Consider the following 25568-nt stretch of genomic DNA (forward strand, 5'->3'; position numbering starts at 1 on the left):
CACGTGTCCCCAATCTGCCTGCTCTGCCGACGGGTGGGATGGAGAAGTTCAGGAGGAGAAGATTAGTATTTGCTTGCAAACGCATACTTCAGCAGTGAATAAGCCAAGATACATCTGAAGATGCAAATTGTCTGCCTTTGTTTCTGGTGTCAAGCGTAGGCGGTCTGTGGCCCCGTGATCCGCAGCATCGCTCGCTGGGTACCTCAATGCGTAGACCTCTTGAAGTGGAAAGGCAGCAGATGATGTGCGTGCCCCGGGAGCCGCGCTTTGTGCCTGCCGCTCCTGCCCGAATGGGGAGCGATTGACGGCAGGCGAGGAACGAGAAGAAGCGAAATTGTTGAGCTCTGCCATGAAAAGGTTGTGCAGGTGGTGGCTGAATGGGCTCAGGTGCTGCATAATAGGTATCAACTGAGCTTTATCTCTGCGTTGGCAGCTCCTTATCCAGCAAGAAAACTCTAACAAATACCGGTGTGGTGGTTGCTGGTTGAATTAATTCAGAGGAATTATTCATCAAGGGGAGGAGAGAAGCACCTGGGCTGCCTTGATGGCTCAGCCAAGGTCTGAGGAGCAGTGGTGGCATGTCCCATGCCCGTGGTGCTTTGCCATGTGCTGGTACCACCACCCCGGGGCTGAGCGGTGGCTGCTCTCCTCGTGCCAGGGCTTGTGTCGGGTGCACCCACTGCCTCCTTTGACGCAGTCCCTCTGTAAATGAAGTGGAGAGATGGAATCTCATCAGTAAAGGGCTGCAGGGTCCTCTCCTGGGGTTATCTCTGCAGCTCAGATAGGCAGAAACTTGAGGATTTTTCTCTAAACAACCCTTTTTCCAGGAAAACAGCTGATCTTAACTCACTCTAGGGCTGAAATCAAACCCCGTTCCAGCGCTAATCTAGTCATTGCATTCGCAACGTCGATTTGTGACTAACACAGAGCACAAGCAACTTTCTGGAAAGGTTTCTCTGGGGGAAAACAAGCATTTGCTGGGGAGCAGGGATGGCTGGGGGAGCTCCTTTGTGCACAGGCAGGTCACGGGAGGAGGCAGAAAGCCAGTTGCATCGCGGTGCTTAAAGCTTTACGGGGTTATTTAGCAAATTAGTGCCAAAAAAATCACACTGGAGAGGTGGTCTGTCGTTATTTTACACCCTCTAATTCCAGTTGCAGAAAGCCGAGGGTTGTATTTATCGTTTCCAAGTAGCAGTTCGAGTGCTTGGATCCTGATCTTCAGACAAATCCTTATTTCTCCGTGACCGCAGCCAAACTCGTGTAGAAGATGTGAAGCGGCTGGTTTAGTTAGAGGAAGATGGTGTTTGTGATCATGGGTGCCTCAGGTTTGCAGTGCAGCTGGTGTGCCCAGGGACGTGCTGAGACACCTGAGTGGGGCAAGGCATTCCCGAGGAGGCAGATACATGGGTATGAAGGAGCCCTGAACTCCCGGCCATGGCTTTCTGGCATCCAGCAAGGCTGTTTCCAACACAACCTGCAACAAAGTGCTCTGAAGGATGCTGTTGTCTTTCCAAAACCTGGGAGATATGGGACAGCTCCCCTTCCTGCTTTGCTGCTTGACCTGGAAATTGTGCTCTCTGCCCACGGAAGGACGTGGAGCTTTTGGCTTAGGAGCAGGAGGAGGGTCCTTTGTATCCATGAGCTTCTGAAGAAGCAAGCAAGGTTTAATCCCAATGAGCACTATCCCAATCCCAACAGTTTAATCCCCCAAAGAGCTGCCGAGAGCTCAGCTTTCCCCAACCTTCTGAGGTGAGCCTCTAACATCCCTGCTCTCGGGGGCTAATTGCTCGTGGGTCCTTATTTGCATCTGGGTGATGGCCTTGGCTGTATGGTGATGATGGGGGAACAGCAACTACTCTGAGCCAGCCTCGGGGTGAAAAATAAAAGCAGGGCTTTACCGTGATGGTGTATTCCCGATTTCTCCAGATTTGCAAGCTGGGAGGAGTCGCTGCGGGGCCCCTTCACAGGGCTGTGCTGAGCATCGCTGCCCTATGGATCCCCTCATCCATACCAGGGGCCCAAACCATCCCCTCTCCCCGTCTGAGAAACGTGGTACCCAGGCGAGCTCAGGGCAGCTCGGTGTGATGCTCCTCAGCCCATGTAACGAGGCACAGCTCAGGCTGGGTGTTGCCACCCAAAAAGGGCAAAACCCCCATTATCTGCCAGGGGACAAATCCAGCCTGGTCCGTGCTGGCATCCCCGGGGCTGGAGGAGATGGGCAAGGGGGAAAGCGGTGGAGCCGAGCGAGTATGCAGTGGGGGGAGAGCAGAGGAATTAAAAACCTGTAACTTTTTATTTGCTAACTAGAACAGGATCAAATTAACGTCTGCAGTTGCCAAAGCCTCTTTAACGCGATGCGTGTCGGGCGCTTTATTTCCCAGGCACAGGTATCCAGTCTCATCTTTCTAAAGTTGCCTGTAATGAGCGTGGGTGGATATAGAAAAGCAAAAAAGCCCTTTTTTTTTCTGTGGGTGGCAGTCGAGGCAGCATCCACCCACGTTCTCCATTATGATATTCAAATGTCAATATATTTTTAATTGGTTTATATTCCCCCCCTCCCCCTCCAGCTGCCTTTGGTAATTAAGGCTCTGTAAATAGATTTTACTGTAATTGGTACAAGAAGGAAAATTGGAGGACATTGTACAGTGCATTGGGGTTTGGTTGGGTTTTTTTCCCCCCCTCCCTGTCTTTCCTCTCTTGACTCATGTTACATCTGTGCGTATTGTATCCGCGGAGGGAAGAGGCGGGGAGCCGCGGCCGGCTTTGCACAAAAAGTCTGAAGCGAGAGGACCAGGTGGTTTTGCTCGTGGCTGGGACACAGGGAAGAGCCGGGAATCCAGCCCAGGTTACCCCTTAAGGGGCTTGACACCACGGTGATGGTACCAGCACCCACCGGGGAGCAGCGCGAGCTCCTTCCCAGTGCCAAACTGGGGAGAGCCCCAAGGTTCCTTGCTGAATCTCCAGTCTGCCTTGAGATGTAGCCAAAGCTGTTGTGGTTATTTATAGTTCCCTGCCACAGCCGCTGCCTTTGTAATTTGGGGATGTTTCTCAGTGGGCGTTTATAAACCGTGGTTTTATCTTCTCCCTGTTCTTGTTCATTGGAAGGGGCTGCCCAGGGAGGTGGTGGAGTCACCATCTCTGGAGGGGTTTAAGAAAAGGCTGGACATGGCCCTTAGTGCCCTGGTCTAGTTGCCATGGTGGTGTCAGGGCAGTGGTTGGACTCGATGATCCCAGAGGGCTCTTCCAACCTCATTGATTCTGTGATTCTGTTCTTACAGCCTGTGTAAAGGACGGACTCTCTACTCGGTGGTGAGAGACGCCAAAATCGTCCTGGACGTCAACAAGACGAGGCAGATAGCACAAGAAATTGTGAAGGTATGGTATGGCGTGGGGGCAGCTCGGCACCGGTGGGGATCCGGGTCCAAGGAGGCTGGGCAGGGTAGCACCTCTTGGCTTAAAAATCCAGGTCTTTTAAACCTCCCTCACCCACGTTGAGCTGAACTGGGGTGGCACCAAAGCTTCCCACAGGCTCCCCACGCAGCAGTGAGCTCGAGGCTCATCCTGGCCACGTCTCCTCTTCCCACTTGGAAATCCAGCTTTATGAGAGCGAGTTGCTGGTTGGATATTCCTCTCCTCTTGGAAAAAAAATTAATAATCTGCTGTTGGTCTGAGGTTTCCATGTCTCTGTAGTGAAAGCATCCCCGCAGCCAAGGTGCCCGGAGGAGTCGGTGCCGTGGTGCTCGTGGCAGGAGGCTGTGCGTGCCATGAGGCAGAGCACACGTACATTTTTCAGAGCTAAAGAAGCTTTTCCTTTCACAGAGATGACTCAAAGTGCATCTTTGACACTTCAGACGTGACTGTATAAATAGATGCTGGGGAGGATCCTCACGTGGCAGGGTCAAGTGGCTGGGAAGCTGGGTCCTGAGCCATCAGAGCTTCCCATCGAGTGTCTGTGACAGCTCCTTTTCCCAAGAGGTGTTGAACCATCTGCCAGAGTAGGGTTGTACTGTGATTCCAAACATATTTAACACCAAACGATACCAAAAGTATTTGGCACGTGTCCTACCATGGGAGCCGTGACACTGACCCTGTGCCCCGCTCAAGGTCAGCCAGCCCACTGCAAGACCAAATCATCTGGGGGCTGAGCTCATGTTTAACATATTTCTATGGAGAAAGAAAAAAAAAAAAAAAAGAAGTTTTTCTGGCAGATCTTAAACCTCCTTAAATATTCAAATCCATGTTATAAACCAGAATATGTCCTGCAATATATCCTGAATGGTGCCATTCCCCTGCCTGTGCTTATGCTGTCTCTTATTAGTTTCCCTATTTTGCGTTTATTTACACCCAGATTTAACAAAGTGCATGCTGTTATTAAAGTAAATTCCTTAAATTCCCCCAAAATCTCTGGGCTCCAGGCAGGAGCTGACAGTTGAGCATGGGTTTAACTACTTTGTTGAGCTGGTGTTGCAAGGGGCATCTTGGAGCAGCGAAGTTACGGCCTGAACTTGAGGTGTCTGAGACAGCCGAGGGCCTCTCTGCTTCCTTTCTATTTTTGATCTGTATTTTCCACTTTTTAAACATGGATTTTTCCTACTGAGCAAACATCTGAGGCGTCATATAGGTTTGCCTCAGATTTTTTCCCACAACTACCACCACGGTTGTGCTGAGGGTTCTCGCCTCCCAGATGTTCACAGCAGGAGATAACAGCTCGGTTCAGCCCCTTTCTCTCTGCAGGTTTCATTGCTTCATGTGGGTTGGGGTTTGGAGGACTAGGCTGAGAGACCGCTGTCTTCTGCAGCTGCATGTGTGTTAGGAACGGGTTGGAAACCTCAAACTCTTCATCGTCAGCACAGGGGAAGCATCACTGCATCTGGGAGATGAAAGCATCACCATGAAGAACGTCACCCATGAGATCTGCTGAAGCAAATCAGCATGATGGCACGTAGACCTGGTTGTAGCCCCAGCAGCAAGCCAGCTTCCCTGCATCCCCTCCTCTCCTTGGGAGTACAGGGTTGGGTGCTCCTGCTGCAACCCGCTGCAGGGCAGAGGGACTTTGGGTCTGATCCAGGTCCCTCTAGTAACTAGCAGAGGTCCAAAAGCAAAGCTCTGAGGCGTAGGTGCTGAGCCCAGGCTCTCCCTGAGCACTGGAGGGATGTTAAGACATCCTAGGAGAGGTCCACCATATCCCTGTCGCTGGTGCACACCAGGAGGAGGAGCTACTCTGCCTTCCCACCTCTCCATGTCAACCATCAGCAGATGTTAAGGACGTTTTGGTGGACTTGGAGGAGGCTGGCGTGGAGAAGCGCAGAAAAACCCTGACCTCTTGGTTTGATTGGGCTTGGGGCAGCATCTCCCGGAGGAGCTGGAGGCAGGATCATGGCGGCAGCTTCAGCTCCGCTACCCGGTTGTTTAACTTTATCCTCTGAGTCCCCGCATGCGATAGCGGAGCCGTTCAGCTTATTGGATTAGCGGGTGTGAGGGCTCTCGTTATGCCCTGATCCTCCAGAGGTGAAAGTTAATTTATTCCAGCAGCGAAGCCGGCAGAGGGAGCTGGATTTTCGCGCGCGCCGGGCAGCCCAGCAAGTGAAGGCGTTGTTGGGCCGCGAGTGTTTTCTCACAGATCGTCCCGTGGGGCTGGAATTTGCCGTGGGATCCGTGTGATACCCAGTGGAGCGAGGCGGGGGATTGGGGTTTGCCTCGAGAAATCCCTTCAGCGAAGGCTCGCCCGTGTTTGGTGGGAGAGGCGTTCCCATCCGTGCTGTGTGAGCATGGGTGCAAGGTCCCTGCTCCGAGCTCCTGTCAACCCCATAGCGCCGGGTCTCATCCTGTCCCGTGGGTGCTCGGGGGCCCTGCGCTGCACCTTGCAGGAGGAACAGGCCCACGGCACTGAAATGCTGTTCCTTGCACAACTTGGTGAAGGTGACAGTGACACCTTAAAGCGGATTTTTAAACCTCATCATTATTTCATGCGCTGGGACCTGGAGATCCTGAATTAATCCCGGTGCCTGGAATGGTCCCGACACCCAGCTGCAGCTGCGGCACCTCGGGGCCAGCCCCAGCCCCAAATCCTTTCCTTCCTCCAGCATCCCTTAGCAGAGGCTCGTCAAGATCTGACCGCCGCAGGGTGCAGTCAAACCCCCGTGACACGCCGGGTTGGGGTGTTTGCTGTCCCCAGCAGCGCGTTGTCCCTGGCCACCCCCAGCCTTTCCCACTGCTGGAGCAGAGCCCCACAGGTCTGTGCTGCTCACGGGTCCTTGGTACCTTCAGGATTTTTTCCCTGGGCATTTGCATTGGAGGATTTGGGGGGTTTTCAGGTTGCTTTCCCAATTTTTCCAGATCATTTCCAAATTCAGACCGTGCCTCCCAGCTCCACGCTGGCTGAGAACTTAAAAATATCTTCTTGTTCCACTGCCCGCGTGGTTCATGATGATACATGAAAAGACCAGACCTAGGATGGACCCCTGTGGAAATCCAGTCAATAAATCCCCCCATGTCAGTGATGGACAACTGATATTTGCTCTTCAGCAGCAGTTTTCTGCCCCATTTGGTGTTTATCCTTCAGTAGTTTCCTCTAGACCAAGTTTCCCTAGTCTGCTTATGAGAATGAAAAGTGGGACTGCATCGAGAGCCGTGCTGAAGTCAGGATAAATGGCTTTTCTCGCCCTCCCTCTTCCCAGAGCTGGTTACCCCGTCGAGCTGAACGTCCTCCACATGGAGCTGTCGGCAGCCTGCTTGATTTACCGATGCTTAAACGAGCCCCGTGCAGGCGAGTTTGGATTTCCCACCCATGGCCTTTTTTTTTTTTTGCATCATTAGCAATAATTTTAATTAACCACCAAGTAATTTTTCCTAGGGGAAAAAGAACGAAGGCAGGACTCCTGCGAGGCGCTTGTTTCCGGGCTAATGGTGTCGGTGTGCACGTAGGAAGCGCTAATGGCTCAGCCAGGGTACGCGATAGCGGTGGTGGAGAGCTTTGACTTATTACCCTTCTGCTCCCAGCCCCAAAAGAGAACGAAGGCGAAAACATCATCATCATCATCAATTTCTCAGCAGAGCATTCCAGGAAAGCGATTGCCAGTTCGGTTCGCCGCTAATTTTTCTTGCATAACCAATTAATCAGGAAGATGAGTGGGCGCCGTCGCAGCCGAGACGCCCACGCCACGATGCCATCGCCCTCCGTGAGCACCACACGATGCCTGTCCCAAGCCAGGGACACCCCCTCCAGGACACCTGCCCTTTCTCCAGGGACGTTTGGGAATGTGCAGCCTTTGGCTGTGGCCCAGCTGTAGCTCGGTGCCATGGACGTGCAGCTGCGGCACGGAAAGCTCACAGCCCTGGCAATGGTGGGGCTGCCCCTGCTTGGGCACTATCCTGTCTGTTTGGGCTGCTTTTCAATTTTGGAGTTATTTTTCTCTCTCTTCCATCCTAGGGAATGGGCTACCTGCATGCCAAGGGGATCCTTCACAAGGACCTCAAGTCAAAAAATGTTTTCTACGACAACGGGAAGGTGGTGATCACGGATTTCGGCCTCTTCAGCATCTCGGGAGTTCTCCAAGCGGGCAGGTAGGACGTGGTGAGGTGGAAATACCAGCGTTCCTCCCCATGCCCTAGAGCTCCCCTTTGAGCTGGGAACATGGGGAGGGAGCCCAAAAACCTCCTCTGCAAGTGCCTTTCTGGGTGTGCAGCCTTGGTAGCCATGAGGACAAGGTGCCTTTGAGCATCCTGGGGCTGCCCCAGGGATTTAATGATCTCACCTCCCAGGATTTAGCTTTTGAGGAGGCTTGCTTTGGAAAAAGAGCAAGATGTGTAGCTCCTGCAGAAACCCCTCTGCCCCACTCCCTTGAAACGCAGCTCCACGCTCAACGCCGGCATTGGATTTGCGGTGCAAAGCCCCAGAGGGGTGGCGAGAGCAGGGGTGGGGTGTCCGCAGCGAGGTGGGCCTGGGCTCAGCGCCGAGCGGTGCAAACAAACTTCTCTGCTCCTTGGGTGCAGAAGTTGCAGCTTGTTTTGATTTGATTTTGTTTCATTTATTTTTTAAACCCGGTGTTTAAAGGCAGAGCTGCTTTTGATCAGTAGGAAGGAGCACGATGCTGCGTGCGAGTCTGCAGTGGTTTGGTTCAGCGAGGCAGGACCTGGCCCCGGGCAGGGTCTCTTGGACCCAACCTCTTCCCATAGGATACATCATTTCCATGGCCAAACCACCCTGCTGCCGGCCAGGAGATGCTACTCAGGCTCCGTTTCACTGGGGCTGGCCAAGCTGGCTCATTCCTTGGCCTTTCCCCAACACCATTATAAATCCCCTGGCATCTGCTTCACCTCCTGCCTCTGGGCTGATGAGTGGTGCAGCCAGAGCAGCAGCCTGGGTCGAGGGGTGCCAACCCCGTGGTTGTCCCCCGGCCGCTCCGGTGACCTTTCAGGTGCTGCAGACATCTGGCTGTGGTGCCTGTGCCAAGCCAGGGCACGGAGCAAAGCACAGAGAAAATGAGAGCCAAGCTCGGGACATTTACAGCATTGTGACATTTTTTGGTCTCTTTGGGTCTGGAATCAAGCCCGTTTGGTAAATGTTCCTTATTAAACGTTTTTTTTTTCCCAGTGTTTTGGGAGGTTTTCAAGCTGTAGGCACGACAGGGCAAAGAGTTTCAGCAGCTGTGGAAAGGAAGCAAAGCAAAGCTGGGGGGAAAAGGAAACAGAAAAGGGGAAAAAAGAACAAAGATTATATTTTCCTTTTTTGTGAAAACTAAGAAAAATAAGAACGTTGCTGACTTTTCCCAGTGGGAGAGCTCTTTCTCACTAAACCCTTTGTGTTAGAAGCAGTGCACAGCGTTATCGGTGCCGGCAGCTTAGGCAGGTTTCCTCCGGCAGCAGTTTCCTCCTTCTGGTCCTTGCGGTCTCCATCACCCCACGTGATGGGGTTTGTCACTGGAGACGTTGTCGTGGCCGATCACCACTTTACGGTGAAGACGCTCAGGAGACAAAATACACCTTGGAAATTGTATATTTTTTTCTAGTTCCCATGTGATGAGGTCAAAGGATTAGAGGAAAAGGTGATGGCCACCCCTCTCCATCCCACACCTCTCATGGTGAGCGGGGCAGCCAGCCTTTCCGTTCTGCTTGTATAAATATCATCTGGGTTTAGCACAAACTTAGCCAAAAGCTTCAGAAGCCCAACAAATCCAGCAATGCTGCTGCTCTCCCCGCAGCGGAGAAGTGGGTTTCGGCTCTGGTTTAGCTGGGCAGGAGGTTTGGGACTTAGGTCCTGCCAGGATGAGGTTGCAGCTCATTCCAGCAGTGGTAAAAGGATTTGGGCAAAAATGAATTAATTTTGCCAGGGACCTTTGCTATGAAGGTTAGAGATGCTCTGGAGGTAAAATGAGAGACAAGTCACCGGAGAAATGGGGTATCCGATGGGCTGGACCAATGTGTGGCTATCTGTGCTCAAATTGGGGTGTCACTTGGAGGGGGGTAAAGTCCAGGAGATTACTCAGGAGAGGAAGGATGGTCAGAAATGCAAGGCTGGACAGAAATGAGCAGTGTTTTGCTAGAGAAATGGAGAAAATGGGGACATTTCTGCCCCGAGGAGCTTTCAGTGTGGCTGCCCTGGACTGCTGGTGGCACACACATCTTCTGCTGGTGGAGAGCTGAGAGAAGGCTTTGGGGATCTGCACTCATCGGTCCCCATGAATTTTGAAGCAGCAAGTGTCTGCAGGTCTGCTTTGCCTTTTCAAGGTGAGTTTTTGCTGGTTCTGGTTTCTCTCAGATGAAGAAGAATGATAAAGCCCAGATTTGGGTCCTCAGAGGTATGTGCGGACAAGCATGTATGGAGAACAGAAGAAATTTTTGCAGGTCAGGTTTAGGACAGTGATGTTGCTTCAGATGTGAATGAGAACTACAAAGTGGCCTATTTTTGCTAGGGTTAAGAAAAGACATGGCTTAAAAATCCTCCTCGTCCTCCTAGAGCAGGCTCACCTTCAGTTCATGAAAGCATCCAGCACAAGGAGTTCATAGCGTCCATCCGTGCCTTGACACGCTGCTGAAAAACGAGACGGCTGTCGCAATGAAAATCATTTCTCCAGGGACTTCATAATCTGGTGTCTTATCCTGGCGAAATCAGATTTATTTCTCCTTTATTTAAAAGTTGTTGGGCTTGGTAGGGCTGCTCTGTAATTAGGAGGGGCGTGAGGTGGGTCTCGAGTAGTCTGAAGAGCTCTTCTGCTTTTGCTTTTGCCTTGGGGCTGGCTTGTCCTTCGGTGGGTTTAGATGATGCTCGGCTGGTTGTGCTGCTTTCTGCTAGTGGAAGTGGCCAGGTCGGTTGTGAAGTCAGTCAAACTTTTGTCATTAAACCTCAAATTGCCGTAATTGAACCACGTTTGGGATTGCATTAAAGCTCAACCCTTGTTGCTGGAAGCTCGTAAACCCGCAGCTGCGCGCTCGGGCGTACGTGAGCTTTGCAGAGGGACGAGGCTGGGCTCGCACGGGAGCTGTGGAGCCAAATCCTGTCCCTGGAGCACGCCGAGGCGAGCCTGAATGCTGCTCCTGGGATATCACAGCGCTGGGCGACTTGAGTGAGCAAAAATAAAAGCCCCAGGTGCAATCCTGCTCTTGCTGAGGGCGGTGGAGCAGGTCTGAGTGCTGCCCGCTGCCTGCCCGGAGACAGAGACCGCAGTCCCGGGAAGGACGAGCGAGCTCCTCCACGTCTTTTCTAATTGCCCCAGTGCTTAACGCTGGCTTGTAATTAAGAGCTGTGCAGGGCTGGAGGATGGCAGTGGAGCTTGCTGGGGAGCTGAAAGCCTCCCCGCTGTGCTGAAGCGCTCTCACCTGCGGCTCCCGGGGCCAGAGGGTCCGTGTCTCGACGGAGCTGCTGATTGCGGCGGTGGCTCCGACGCAGCAGGGTGATGAGGAGCCGTCGGGACCCCAGAGGGGGCATAGAGGCTTAATCAGTGATTCCCTGGGCTGGCAGCATCCTTCTCTAGGGAGGGGGTTCCTCCTCCGGTCACTGCCAGACCTGGGGGTGATGCCTGGGGATGGGGATGGCTTTGCAGCTGGGAGGATCCAGACTGCATCATCTTGGGGTTGTGCACGTAGCCATGGGGGGAAAAACCAGCCAAGGAATCCGTGTTTGCACCGGGAGCTTGTCATGCTGCCTTGGGGGTGGATGGAGATGCCCTTGCCTGGCTGGCGTCCCCTGGGCTCTGGGATTTTGGTCCCACCAGCCCCACAGCCATCCCTTACCCCCGCACATCGCCAACCTCAGGAGGGCATCCAAGCACAAACAGGGAGAAGTTCCTTGATACGAGATGGTGGGCTCCTTCTTCTCTAGCTTGATGGGACATGGGACGGTTTGTGTTACCTCCTGCAAAGCTACGCTGCCGAATTTGGGCTTGGACACACGATCAAGCTGCTTAATGTGTTATCACCACCGGTGGTCCCTGCCCATTTCCCTGCCCAGGGACCCTTTTTATGCCAGCAGTGCATCCTAGGTGCCTGCTGGAGGCTGTAAAGGATGAAGGAGCAACCAACGTCATCCTCAGCTGTTGGCCAAAGGAGCCCAATGTGTTTGTACTGAGCAGGGGGACCTCGAGGAGGTAAAGGAAAAGATGGGTGAGGTTAGCTGAGGGGGCTGGTGAGGGGGATTAAAGGTGAAGTGAAATCCCTGGGTGGCAGCGTGGACTTTAACAGCATTGTCACAGCGAGGATCGGCCACTACGTATTGCGGGGCAGGTGACTATGACGAAGCCAAGCTGCTCCCATGGGCGATGGCATGGGAGGCTTGGACACGAAGGTGGGCTGGAGGGGCTGTTTGGGGCCAAACACCTGAAAACACTGATTTCCAGGCCATTATTATAGGGTGGCTTTGATCAGAAGAGACCTTTAGAGGTCCCCAAACCAACCTCCTGCTCAAACCATAGCGGGGCCAGCTCAGGTGTCAGCGCTGGTGGGGTTTACCCCAGGTAACGCTTCACCCCCTGCTCTTTTAAGGTGATTTGGTGCAACGGCCACAGCGAGGGCCCCGGCAGACCCTGCATCCCCTCTGCCAGCCCAACAGAGCTGAAACCCCCCCTCACCACCATCCTGTGCCCAAATTGTGCCCTGCCACCTGACAGGGACAGGCGCCAAGCCACCGTGCCGGCATTTCTCAGAGCAGGGTTAAAACCCGACTTTACAAAGGTGCCGTAGGGAAAACCAGGCTTAAATGCACTGGGGAGAGGGTGGGGTGGCTGGGGGGCTGCTCGCCGGTGATGTCCCCCCCCCGTGGTACCCACGGCTTCAGCTCCGTGTTTCGGCAGGCGGGAGAACAAGCTGCGGATCCAGAACGGCTGGTTGTGCCACCTCGCCCCCGAGATCATCCGCCAGCTCTCGCCAGACACCGAGGAGGACAAGCTGCCCTTCTCCAAGCACTCGGATGTCTTTGCACTGGGGTGAGTCCCCACAGAGAGAGCAGAGGACTGGCGCGGTTGTGTCAGGTGTGAGCTGACACAGCTCGGGAGGGGACGGGGCTGAGCAGCCGGGAGGGGACGGGGACAGCGTTTGCTTGCCACGCTGCCTGTGGGAATCCCCATGGCTGGGCTCGGAGCACCTTCCCGCTTCGAGAAAGTTTGAGTTAAACCCCCCTAAATCCCCACATCCTCCTGTTTTGGGTACGGACCAGGGTGGCTCCGGGCAAGGGGAGCATCCTGGGGATGCCACCCTGGCGTAATGTCCCTGCTGCGTCCTCCTGGCGTGGGTACCCACGAGGAGGTGCTCTGGATGTCGGCTGGGGCTGCAGAGGGTTGGGGGGACAGGTCTGGGAGCCCCCAACGCCCTGATTCTCCCCACCAGCCGGCTGCAGAGCTGCTGCTGCGGGGAGGAGACGCCAAAAGGCTGAGAAAATGAGAATTGATGAGTCTCCTTCAGCAAACGGGCTCATCGCTCCTGCCTTTGGCCGAGATCAAGCCTCCCTTACGTCGGGAGCCCAATCACGCCCCGATAAAACCATTCTCGAGGCAGACATAGGGCTGGAGGTTTTACCCAGAGGATTAATTCTCTCATGGACACCTTAAAGGCTGCGGGGATTAGCGCCTGCGGGGCTGTTATCAGAGGCGATATTTCCATCAGAACCGCAGTAATTACAGCTGAAAGGAGCTGGCTTTTTATTTTTTCCCTCCCTGAGGTATAACTTCAGCAAAAAAATAAAGAAGTAATTAAGGGATCATATCGAACTAAGTGAGAGTCGCTTACTTAGACTTAGTTTTTCCTCTTTTGTTTTTTTTTGAGCGTGAGCTCTGCCCTTATCTAAAGCGTGAGTTTCCTTCAAAGATTAAAAGGTTTTCCCACGTGTTTCCTCTTGCTTGTTTCTGCTGCCCTCCGCTGAGCCCGGGCGGCTCACGGATGATCCGGAGGGTTATTGCCATCGCCGCTTTCCCGGAGGGGTTTGAGGATCAGTGACAGCAAGAGGAAAAGGTCTTTTAAAGCCTCTAGAAGACGGCAGAAATGTTAAATTGAAGCGTGTGTGAGGGCGGTGAGGAGAGGGGGGCTGAGGCTGGCGGCGTGTGCTTGCCGAAGCCGGAGAGATCGTGGCAATAATTAATATCAGATGCAGAGTCTTCTCGTGCGGAGGGGGATGGAGCAGCAGGCCACTCGCCGTAGCACCAGCCATTTCCCCAGCAAACACAGCCCCAAATATTTTGGCTGCATCTGAAAGTGGGAAGTTGAAAAATTAAGCCCCTAAACTCCCAACTAGAAACTTGAATTTAACTGCACTGGATGTGTTGAGGCACCTTCAAAATCCCCGCTCGCGCCTGAGCATCTCGCCCTGTGCCACCAGGACCTGCCCCTCTCCAGCCCCTCGATTCCTCCGTGCTCGTAGAACCAAGGGGCACCTCATATTATTCAAATTTTTGGAGATTTACAGCCAAACTGTGCATATTTTTTCCAAAATCAGGAGAGCTGGTTTCCAAAATAAGGACCCCCCCATCTGAGAGTGATCCTTTGTTTATCAGACCCCTTCCACCAGATTTTTCCACCCTAATGCCATTTTAACCCCATTTCTTGCTGCTTTAACCAACCGTGACAGCATCCCTTGAAGGGAAAAGCAGCTCGAGGGAATTTGCCTTGGAAATTGGGGCCAGCGCTGTGGGAGTTGGGGCTCATCCAGCCTCCGGGTGCTGGGAAACAAGGATGCAAAACTCCCCGGTGGTAGCGGGGGCGGAGGACCACGGGGGTGGCCGCCAGCCCAGCTGGATCCGCCCTTGTTTTGGGATATTCCCTTGGATTTGGGAGTCCTCACGGAAAGGAGAGCTTGGCTTAGTGATAAGAGCAGCGGCAGATGGCTGCAGGTTCACGTGTGCTGTCACCTGGTGAGGACGCCGGCGATGGTTCATGCCATGGCTTGGACGGCTTTTTGCGGCTTGGAGAGCTTTTTTGCAGAAGAAAAAGGGAAAAGTCGGAGCAAAAGCGAATTCTCGGGCTCTGGCAGCATTAGAAACGCCAGCCCAGCAGCTGGACCACGTATTTACCCCCCGCACCATCTATGAAGCTGCTCCATGGGCAGCTGGGTGAAGGGTCGTTGCAGCCTGGTGGGAGATCCCCATTTGATGTAACAGTCTGGCTGGTGCCTCTGCCCGTGCTTCCCATCAACCTCCATCCTCCTGCCCACGGGCCAGGTTCTCCCCTGGTGTAAACTGGGGGCTGTGGCAAGCTGGTGGCTTGCTTTTGGTTGACAGCCTCAGTTTCCCCATCTGTAAAATGGGAGTGGTGATATCTCTGAGCACCTCTGGTGTCCTATCTGGGATAAAGCATCTCCTGGATGTGGGTGATTTTGGAGCAGGGAGAGGTGGTGGATGTGGGTGCAATGGCCAGATGTCTCTCCAACCAGATGCCTCCCAGTTCCTCCCATCTCTAATCCCCACTGTCTCCCAACAGCACGATCTGGTACGAGCTGCACGCACGGGAATGGCCCTTCAAGACGCAGCCAGCAGAGGCAATAATCTGGCAAGTGGGAAGAGGGATGAAGCCCAACCTCAGCCAGATCGGGATGGGCAAGGAGATCTCGGTAGGTGATGTGGGGCAGGCGCTAGAGCCCTGTGTGCGTGAAGGGGGGACGTGTCCCAGTGGCGCACACCCTGGGTGGAGGGTCCCTTTGAAAAACACTCTGTGCTGCCCAGGATCTGACAGCAAAAAAGCAAGGGGTCCCCCCTCTCCAGCCAGTGAGGCTCAGTCCTGCTGCTGTGGCACAAGTACCAGCTCAGCTTGCACATCCCAGCCCCAGCCCTTCGCAAGGATGTGGTGATGGAGACGGGGTCCGCGCAGGGTGGATGTTGGGCGTGGGGGTTGTGGTGGGAGCAGGACTGGCTCTGTTTGCTCACACGCTCACCCTGTGTGGCTGCAGGACATCCTCCTCTTCTGCTGGGCCTACGAGCAAGAGGAGAGACCCACCTTCACCAAGCTCATGGACATGCTGGAGAAACTGCCAAAGCGCAACCGTCGCCTTTCCCACCCCGGGCACTTCTGGAAGTCGGCAGAGTAAGTCCCTGCCCCTGCCCATGTTCCCCGTGCCAGCAGGCAGCTCTGCCTGCGCTCCTCAAGCCCCCACTGTCACAGCTGAATGGCTGGTGTTGGTGGAGCATGGGGACAAGCTGTGGGTATACTGATGCCATGTCGGGGGGCAAGGATGGGTAGGAAGGGTGGTCACAGAGTGCTGTGCCCATGCCAGCTGTCCTTGTTGGGGTGGAAGAGGCTGTGAAAGTAGTTGGAGATGATCAGAAGGAGCCTGGCCATGTGCTCCACCAACACTGGGAGGAAGAGGCAGGGCAGGTCTAGGGGCAAGCTGGAGCCAGAACCTTGGGGACATCTCCTTGGGGACATGCCCAGGGCTCCAGTGCCTGCCTGTGCACCACGCTCAGAGCACCTTTCCCTCCTGGGAAGGTGTTTTTTCCTTCTTTTACCCAGATTTAACTGATGAGGGGCGATGCCCTGCCCAGGGTCCTGCCCCAGACCCTCAGCCTGCGTCAGCCATCACAGCTCCCAGCAGCGGGAGAAGAGCACGGTCTCTTCTTCTCCTGCAGACAGCTCGTGGCCACGTCCTGCTCCGTTTCATTGCTTTGGCTTAGTCACATCTCTCTGCTTCAGCAAACGCTGCGTAGATGGGTCCCCAGCCAGGGTTCCAGGATCTGGCCTGTTGGTAACAGCAGGAAAAAAAAAGCAGAAGAATCACTTAGAAACTCATTTTCTTCCCTGGGATTCATCATATGACGACAAATAGGACCAAGAGCCTAACCCACGCGGAGGCTGCGTGCACGGGGGGGGATTTTTCCCTCTCCCAGTGTGCATCCCCTCCCGCAGAGGCTGGAAACTGGGATGGGGAGGGGGAAGGTGGGCTAAGGGAGAGAAGCGAGGGCACTTTGGACCGCTTCAAGCATCCCTCTTGGAGCCCACCGAGGGCTGGAGATGCTGATTTCTCCTCCTGCATCTAAAAACCAAACCTCCAGCGCGGGCAGCCCCAAGGTTACGGGCACAGCGAAAGCTGCTGGGGTGTCCCCTGTGCCACCTCCCATCCCCGTGTGCTCGGGGCTGAGGAAGGCGCTCCCGGGACCAGCACAAAGCCAGCGGTCAGACGGCCCCCAAATCACCCGGAACGTTAAACCGTTCATCAGGAGGGAAGTTAATTACCGATCCGCGCTCCGAGCAGGCACCGGGGTGGCTCCGGCAGCTGGGCAAGGGAAGCTGCAGGCTGATGAACCCCAAAGCAGCAGGCTGTGTAATTGCTCGGCTGGGTTCGGGGAGGGTTTTGCAATCACCGAGCCACGCTCTGCCTGCCACCGCCTTTGGCTGCCCAGCAGCTTCCCCTTAATTACTGGCCCCCTCTTTTTTGCTAAGGGCGAGGGGAGGGAGGATGCTTGGGCTCGGCACCCGCTTTCCATCCGAGCTGCCGCCTTCCTTAGGGACTCTGCTCCGGCCACTGTTCCCGTGTCCTGGCTTCCCCACGGGGTCCCTACTTGCCCTACTTGCCCAGGGACGAGCCGGCTGTGGTACCCGGGGGCTCCCCCATCCCTGCACGAAGGGGACAGGGGGGTAAAAACCCCTCGGAGGTCCTGCTGCTGGCAGACCTTGCATGTATATGGATGGAGTGAGGCGTGTGGTACCCAAAAAGCCCTTTCCCCTCTGGGTGATATCAAACCTGAGAGCTGCCTGCACCAGGAAAAGCCAAACGGGGCTGGCAGGGAGGTGCAGGGCTTCCTTCGGGGGCAGCCCCATGGCAAAGCCATTTGGGGAAGTTTTTTGCCCTTCAGACCCACCTGGTGCTGTGGAACAAAGCGCCCGGTGCTGACTCTGCTGTGTCGTGTCCCTTCCAGGCTGTGACGGCAGGAGTTAAGGGACGGTGCCTTCCTCCCACTGCGGTTCTCCTCTTCCTCTCCACTCCCCACCCTACAGAGGAGCAGCGGGCGCCATGGGACGACAGCGGGACGACGGGGATGAGCCTCTTCCCCCGCAGCGTTTCACCCTCTCTGCAAGGGCTGGAGGAGCCAAGCGGGCGGCCGAGCCCCGGGGATGCCGGGCTGCGGTGGGATGGGAATGGCGGGTGGCTCTCGGTGGGCACGGGGTGGGGTCTTGGGCTGGTTCCCCACCGAGCAGGGACAACCCACGGGGCAGACGGCTTCAATCGAACCCCAGGGCTCCTCTGGTCCCAATCAGCATGGTCAGTGCTCATGATGCTCAGTTGCTTTCTGGTTCTCAGTGGGTTTATTTAATTTCTTTTTTTTTTTAAATGAAATAAGAGGGAACTGTTGCTGATTCATGACTTTAGCGCTGGAGCCTGCCGGGGCCAGGGAGTGCCGCTGCTATTAGCTGCCCCCCGCAGGGAAATGCATCTGCGGAGCCAGGGCTGGAGGAGTCCTGCTCCCCCCGCGCCTCGGCAGCCCCTTCGTGGGCACCGCTGACCTTTCACAAGTGGCTTCTCTACCTCCTGGCTGTGCCCACTTACATTTCCCCCCCCCGGATCTCCCTCTCGGCAGGACACATCTGATAATTTAGCCGTTTGCCCCGGTGTGGATCTTCTCAGCCTTTCCCTCTCGCCATCCCTGACTCTGCTTTGCTCTTGGCTTCAGTCCTCTCTCCCAAAGCCCAGATCTGGGATGCTCTGGGGCCGGGCAGAGCGGAGCGGCTGGGCTTGGGGTCCTTCCCCTCTCCTGCCCGGAGCCAGGGATGCGGATGGGCTCTGGTTGTACAGAGCGAGCGTCTCCCTTCCCACCCCACGCCTGGGAGCCGTGGCCATCTCAGCATCCTTCCCTGCTTGTTCAGGACCATTTTTTCCCCTGCATATTCACCTTCCATCAGCCAAATCCTGGACCTCCCTGAAGAGATGCTCTCTGGGCAGCGTCTCGGAGCCGGTGCTGCCACCTGAATACCACGTGCTGGTATTTCCCTCTCCCCATCAGCTCGGACAGGCCCTCGAGCCCATTAGATGAGCTGTCAAGCGACAAATGATGGCAAATTGCGTTTTCAGGCCCTTTATTGAGCATAATTGCTTGAACGGGAACCATCCTGAGTAATTCAATCGTAGTCTAAGTTAGCTTTAATTTGGAGACGTGACGAGGCTCTGCAGACTAACCAGCCCTGGTTTGTTTGCGGCTCCTCTCGCTCCCCCTTACCAGCGTTTGAACCGCTTTAGCGTAAGTAAATGAAGATTAGAAACCTAATTGCAGCTAGGAAGAGATGTTAGTTTAATCGTGGGGGTGTGTACGAAGGTGCTTTTATTTCTTAAAATTTCCAGCCTCTGAGCGTGCTGGCAGAGGGTCGGTCTGGCTGAGCATCCCGGTGATGTGTTTGGGACATTTGCCATTTGTGGTCCCTTAGGTGTGATGCTGCAGAGCTCAGCGCAGGGGCCTGAGCATCCCCTTGTCCCGAAGGATGCGCCGTGGCTGCTCACCCTCCGCCCCCTCTGCATCCCACCTTCTCCCTCCCTAACACGCACCGGCTTCTTCATCCCACCCGATGTCCTCTGCTCCCCATCCCGCCCCTTCCCCGCTGTCCCGTGCCCTCTCCATCCTCTGCGTGCGCGCACGAGTGCCATAAACATTGCACTAATCCTCAGAGTCTCTCTGAGTTTTCACCAATGCCTTCACCTGCCGTGGCCCTGGCGTCTGTGGGATGGAGCGAACCGCTGGTGCTGGAGGTCTTGGCTGCCAGGAGGGGCACGGGGAGGTCTCACCGTGAAATCACCCATCCCCAAACCATGTTCCTTGTAGTAAGCTGGTGTCCTCGCTCCATGGTGTTAGTTTCGAAGTAGGTGTGAGGTTCCTAGGTGCGCAGGAGCCAGTGGAGTGTGTTGGAGAGGTGACGGAGTTGATGCCACGAGTGATCCTCAGCACCGGGGGTGGCAAAGTGCTGTAGCCTGATGGATGATGTGCAGATTTATGGTGGAAGGTACAACGTCCGTCTTGAGATACTGCGGGTTTGCTCTTTGTGCCCCAAGCCCTCTACTTGCCTGGAAAGTCTCACCTTGAAATATCCCCCCATGGGATCTCAGCAGCCCTTGGCAGATGCCTGCTCTGTTTTGTTGGCCAAGATTCAAGGAGCCAAGGGAGCTGATGAGCACGCTGGTTTGGTTACCCCACGGCATCAGGTCTTCACCAGGAGCACAGGGCTCTCTGCAGCAGCCTCAGCCAAGAGCTTCTCCCCTGGATTTTGGGCATCCAAAAGGAGCTCAGTGCTTCTACAGCCAACAAATCTCACCAACTCTTCCCTCATCTCTCTCCTCTTTCTCCCCCACCTTCCCTCACTGTAACATCTCAGCCGGGCCATGAGCAGAGCTGTCGCACAATAGTATGGATGGAAAAATAGCTGCCCTGTATTTATCATAAATTAGCCCAGAAGAGCAGCTCCTTCCCTTCCATTCAGCACAGCAACGATCGTTTATGCAGCCGTTACTTGCATCATGGCTTCTTATTTTTGAAAGTCTTAGTTATTAAAAAATAACAAACCAACGAATCTTACTTTTTTTTTTTTTACTTCTTGTTGTTCATTATTTTTTGACTCCGGCTTTGTGTGGGGTGTTTTTTTTTCCCCCCAGTTTAAAAATATCCAGCCCTTCAGCAGGGAGTGAATGGAGGAGAAGCTCTCCACAATGCCCTCTAATAGGAGATGCAAAGGAGCGCGAAGGTCCATCCGGTGGCTCAGTTCAGCTGCATGAGCTAGAGGAGAGACACGGGTTATTTCCAGATGTGCCGGGTGAGAGCGGAGCCGGTTTTAGCACGGCGGTGTTTGAGCAACAGCTTGAGACGTAGGGAACCGTCCCCAACCCCGGGGTACATCCCTGGAGCAGCCCCACCGATGCTGTCCTGCTCCTGTCCTCCAGCTCTCAGCTGCTTCGCCCTTGTGGTCGCCCTCCGAGGCTCTTCCCTGAGCTCCCCACTCCCTGTCCGAGTTTTTTCCCAGCGTTTCAATGCTTATGGGAAACACCACGTTGGGGGCTGGGTGGTGAAGTCACTGCCGGTGGTGGAAGTGGTGATGCTGCATGGCCCCAAAGCACTGTGTCCTCCTTTTGCTGCTAAATTATATCCCCTGGTCCTGCTGCTTCTTCTCTCCACCTTCCCCCCCACCAAATTACCCAAATCCTCACTGAGCTGTGCCTGGGAGGTTCCTGGGGGTGATGGGCTCAGAGTCCAGCCCTGATGACTTTTATCCAGTCCTTGACCATGGCAGGAGCCGAGATAATTAAGATTTAAGACAGACGATAGCAGAAATGAGTGTCTTGTAGGTGGAGGAGCTGCTTGACCTTCGGGTTTGGTAGATCCTGTGGACGAGTTGGTGCCGACAGCTCAGGCTCCTTGGCCGTGCTAAGGAGAAGGGGGGTCTGTGTTGGTGATGCCATGAGATGCTGTCTGCACCCCAAAGTGCTGCGGGGAGCCCTGGGTCAAGCCCACCAGCAGCTGACACTCTGCTGGGCACCTTCCCTTTCCTTCCTCCTTTCTTCGCCATTTATTTATTTTAATTTATTTTTATTTATTTATTTATTTATTTTTATTGCAAATAGTGATTCTTTGGGAAGCTTGGTCAGCTGCAAAAGCCTTCTCTAATTTCTGGTCCCTGTAAAGTATGCTGTTATATTTTCTTGTACATAAGGTATATATAAATATATATACATATCTCTATATGTATGTATATAGATATATACATATATAATGAGCTCTCAATCCTGTACAGTTTCCAACTGAACTCGGTGGCCTGCTTTGTTTTCTCTGTGTTAGTTCTGACCGTCGCAGAATGAGCTGATTTTCATTTCCCTTTTCCTCTTTCCCTTTCCTTTTTATAAATATATACATAAATATATATATATATATATATATTTTGTTGTCGTCGTTGCAAAACTCTCGTCACTGGCAAAGAACAGTTGATTCTGGTGCAAAAATAAAATATCACCCACAAACCGACAAAACAGAAATACTCGCTGAGAAAGGCACGATGGATCTCCCCGATGTAAATTTGTACAGTAACATTTATAACGTTTTCTACACTTGAAGAAAGTATTTATAATTTCAGCTGTCTGACTGAGTGCGAATCTCTGTGACCTGCAGAAACGGATAGCCATTTGTTCCCGTGGTTTCTCGTGCAGTGTTTGGTGAGGTGACAGTGTATGAATTATTTATGCCAATAAAAAAAAAAGAAAAAAAAAAAACAAAACCCTTTGAAAAACCGTCGCACCCCTGTGCTGCTCCGCGTCCGCGCGCCCTCTCCTCGCTCCGCCGCGGCGTCGCATCCCGGGGCTGGGCTGGGAGTCTGTGTCCGTGGTGGGGTCTGGACCACTCTCCTCCATCAGACCCCCCGGGAGCATCTCGGTGCCGAGCTCTGGGCCGGTGATGCTCGGGGTGGGGAGACACAGCGCTGACAAACCTCCCCCTTTTCCCCTTTGGGATCGATAATTCACGGCGAACATTTGGCTGGGAGACGCGGCAGCCGAAAACATGGGAGTCGGGAAAATTATGGGGTAGTCAGCAGATAAATCTCTCCTCGGCGGAGGGGCTCTGGGGCCGAGGTGGGGTGCGTGCCGGGGGGATGCTCCTCCCCAGCCGGACCCCCGCGGGGATGGCTGAGGCCGGAGGCTCCTCGCATCTGTCGCTTGCTTTGTTTGCTTCTCCCATGCTGGTTTACTGGGGGGAGGCCACCATAAATCTGTAAAACAGCCCGTCGGAAAGCGGCGGCAGCGCTCGCTCGCGGGGCTGGCGCAGGCGGTACCCGATGGAGAAGAAAGTTGTGGAGGGTTCGTGTCGCTTCCCCCCTCTCCTTCCCTCCTCGCTTTCACCCGAGCGCTTGAAAGGTAAAATAATGATGGTTCGCCATTAATAAACCATGAACGCTCAACACTTCTCCTGTCGAGGGCTTTTCATCTTTCAAAGCCTGCAGGAGCCGGTACCCAATTAGACCAGGCACATCCCGGGGGGCAGCGGTGGTGGGGCCGGCTGGGGGGATTTTCCTGGGCAGGATGGGGAAGGCGAGGCTGGATGGAAGGGGGCTGCTGTGATCGGGCGTGGATCTCTCTGTGAAGAGCACCTCTGCTATGGAGACAGGTTGGGAGAGCCTGGAGAAGAGAAGGCTCCGGGGAGACTTTCTAGCACCTTCCAGTACCTGAAGTGGCTACAGGAAAGCTGGAGAGGGACTTTTGACAAAGGCATGGAGTGACAGGACGAGGGGGAACGGTTTTAAACTGAAAGAGGGGAATGGAGATGAGATATCAGGAAGAAATTCTTTGGTGTGAGGGTGGTGAGACCCTGGCCCAGGCTGCCCAGAGAAGCTGTGGCTGCCCCCTCCCCAGCAGTGTTCAAGGCCAGGTTGGATGGGGCTTGGAGCAACCTGGTCTGGTGGAAGGTGTCCCTGCCCGTGGCAGGGGGGTTGGACTAGATGTGCTTCAAGGTCCCTTCCAACCCAAACCAGTCTGTGATTCTATGATCTCCCTGAGGAGAGAGAAGCAGGGGATTTGGGGGTAAAGAGCCACCACTGGATGCCCTCACCACGCTGGGGACTTTGCCACCCACCTTGCAGGCTGATGGGATGCTGGCTGCACCGCCGTGTCACCATCTCTTGCATCTATGCAATAAACGGGGTTAAACCCTGCTGGTGCTTCCCCTGGTTTAAATCTGGAGAGCTCCCACCAGTCTGGAGCGTAACTGGTTGGCACTGGTGTGTAACTGGGCAGCCAGGGCCCCGGTGGCCCCAGGGACAGAGCTGCTAATTGCCATGAGGGCGGCAGCGCCGAGCCCCTGCCGAGCCCGGTGCAGGGATGCTGAGCTCCCTCCTGCCTTGTGGCTAATGAGATGCCAGCACCAGGACGGGGATAAATGTGCAATATCGCCCCAAAACAGCCGTGACAACGGCGCTGGCGGGTTAGAGGAGCCTCTGAACACATATCTGCATATATATATACACATACATGTGCATGTGTGTGTGTCTGAGCACCACACGAATCCGTACACGTGTCCATCATCTCCTCCTTGCCCTCGATGAATCATGAGCTGTTAATATTTCCCAGGCGAAGAATAAATGCAGGGAGCGAAAGAGGAGCTGAACGCCCAGGCCATCGGCTCCTGGGTGAGCCCACGGACACGCCGCAGGACCGCGGGTTGGGGCTCAGGGTGGGCCTCGCTCCGCTTCACCCCAGCGGCATCGGCACGATGCGGGGTGCAGCCAGCCTGGCTGGTGTGAGAGGGACCGGTCCCCAAACGGGGCTCTTTGCTTTGGGATAGTAACTCTTTTAAGGTCAGCTATGTCGATGGAGCAGGAGGAAAGCAGAGGGCATCTGCATTTTCACCAGGGAGGGTGGCTTCAGAGATGTCCCCGCGTGTCCTGGGTGCTGCTTGCGTGACCCACCCTCCTGCCGGACACACCGGGGCTTGTTATACACACGTATCTGCCTCGACTGCCTCTAAAATCAAGCACATGCTGAAGCTTTTTTTGACCTGAATTAAAAAAATCAGATACGTGGGCACCGCGATGGTGCATTTGGCTGGTAGACTTGGGCGCCGGCCTCGAGCCTCCGCTCGCCGTGGGGACCGCGCTGTCACCGCAGGGACGGCTCCAAGGGCCATGCCGGCTGCTGGCAGGTTTGGGTTCCTTTTTCCACCCTGTACCAGCAGAAATGGGACAAAAAAAGGCTGGCAGGGAGCTGAGCCCTGAGCCTGGAGGGTGAGAACCGGCAGTGGCCCCCAGCCAGCTCTCACCCAGCCCAGCCCAGCGCCCAGGGGGGGTCTCGGGGGGGGTCTCGGGGGGGGGTTGGGGCTGCACAGGGTTTGCAGAGCAGGAAAACCACTGCGGATTAATGCAACGCTCATGCTGCAGCCAGAGCCAGGATGGGGCTGGTGGGAGTCCTGCATCCCTCACCCGGGCTCCTGCACCCCTGACCCGGGCTGGCCCGGACCATCCTGCCCGTGCTGGTCCTCCCCGGGGCAGGTGCTGCCACGGCACGGGCTGGGGTTGTGGCAGTGCCCAACAATGGGGTATTGTTCAGCCGCTGTAATTTATGTTTCCTCCCCAGGCTCGCCTGGGCTTTCTCAGGAGCCTCCATGAGCCCTCGCTGCTGGAGCACAGGGCTGGGCCCTTCTGGGGGGGCAGGGGTGAGCTGAGCCCCCCACAGCGATGAGGAGGGTCCTGCTTGGGGTGATGCATGTGTGGGCACAGGCTGGGGGATAAAGCACAGCTCCAGCCCTTCGTTAGGTCTTCATTAGCTCATCAAGGGCTGTCCTGCCCCAGGAGCAGGACACACTGGGACAACCTAAGCCTGCTCCACCATGGATGTCCTGGAGAGCATCGTGGGGCCCATGGGGAGCCCCGGGCAGGTGGCTGACGATGCACATACTAATTGGCCGCTTCTGTAGTGGTCACCCACCCTTTAACAGAGTCGTTGCTCTTAGCTGGAGCAGAGCTGAGCCCGCTTTGCAGAAAGACCCAGCTCGTTAGCAGGATTAGTGCCAGCCAGGGCATATAAGGGAGCTGCCCACCTTCCCTGCTCTAGTTTGCCCTGGGATTTCCACCTTCCCTGCCCAGCTGCTGAAGAAGGGGCTGCTCTGGCCTCTGACTGAGGTCCCCATGGTCCTGCTGTTCCATTGCTCAGCAGATTCCCTTTCCTCACTTCTATTTTTACGCTGTTCTCTGGGACAGAAACCTGACCCCCTGGTTGCTTTGCCCTGTGCCCAGAGACGTTACGTGAGCTCCGGCTTGGCTCCCAGCACAGGACCCTTTCCTCCTGGCAGCCCTGGGAAGGAGCAGCGATTCCCAGTTCCCAGCTTTTTGCCCTAAACTTTGCACCTGCATCTTCCCTGGGGGTTCAAGAGCTGTGTCCTCAGCAGCACCAGGTAGAAAAAATGGCTGAAGGCTTTCCCGTGCCTCGCAGGTATTTATTTATTCCACATTTTGTTGGGACAGGGTGGGCTTTCTGTGTCTGTGCAGCAAACCCTGGACCTCGCGGGGATCAGGGCACCCCATCGTTGTTGTGTGTGCTGCGAGGTCCCCATGGTGTGGAGGTGGGACAGCAGTGCTGAAGGTCCCCTCAGAAAATTAAACCTGCAGCTCAGAGTTTGTGCCTGGGCACCCAGGTGGCATTTGGG

The 25568-nt window shown here is 55.0% G+C and overlaps 2 protein-coding genes across 3 annotated transcripts in view; both read left to right on the forward strand.

Moving 5' to 3' along the window:
- KSR2 (kinase suppressor of ras 2) overlaps positions 1–15502 on the forward strand; it is an 81267-nt gene extending 65765 nt beyond the window's left edge. The window contains exons 16-20 of the mRNA XM_068412929.1: positions 3279–3375; positions 7430–7563; positions 12285–12416; positions 14899–15028; positions 15365–15502. Coding sequence (XP_068269030.1) covers positions 3279–3375; positions 7430–7563; positions 12285–12416; positions 14899–15028; positions 15365–15502 — 631 coding nt within the window. The remainder of the gene's footprint in view (positions 1–3278; positions 3376–7429; positions 7564–12284; positions 12417–14898; positions 15029–15364) is intronic.
- Positions 15503–25202: 9700 nt separating this feature from the next.
- NOS1 (nitric oxide synthase 1) overlaps positions 25203–25568 on the forward strand; it is an 82642-nt gene continuing 82276 nt past the window's right edge. For both annotated transcript variants that reach the window (XM_068412952.1, XM_068412953.1), the window contains exon 1: positions 25203–25354. The gene's annotated coding sequence lies outside the window, so the exon portion shown is untranslated. The remainder of the gene's footprint in view (positions 25355–25568) is intronic.

This window comes from Nyctibius grandis, chromosome 14 (assembly GCF_013368605.1).
Source record: "Nyctibius grandis isolate bNycGra1 chromosome 14, bNycGra1.pri, whole genome shotgun sequence".
Classification (NCBI taxonomy): domain Eukaryota; kingdom Metazoa; phylum Chordata; class Aves; order Nyctibiiformes; family Nyctibiidae; genus Nyctibius; species Nyctibius grandis.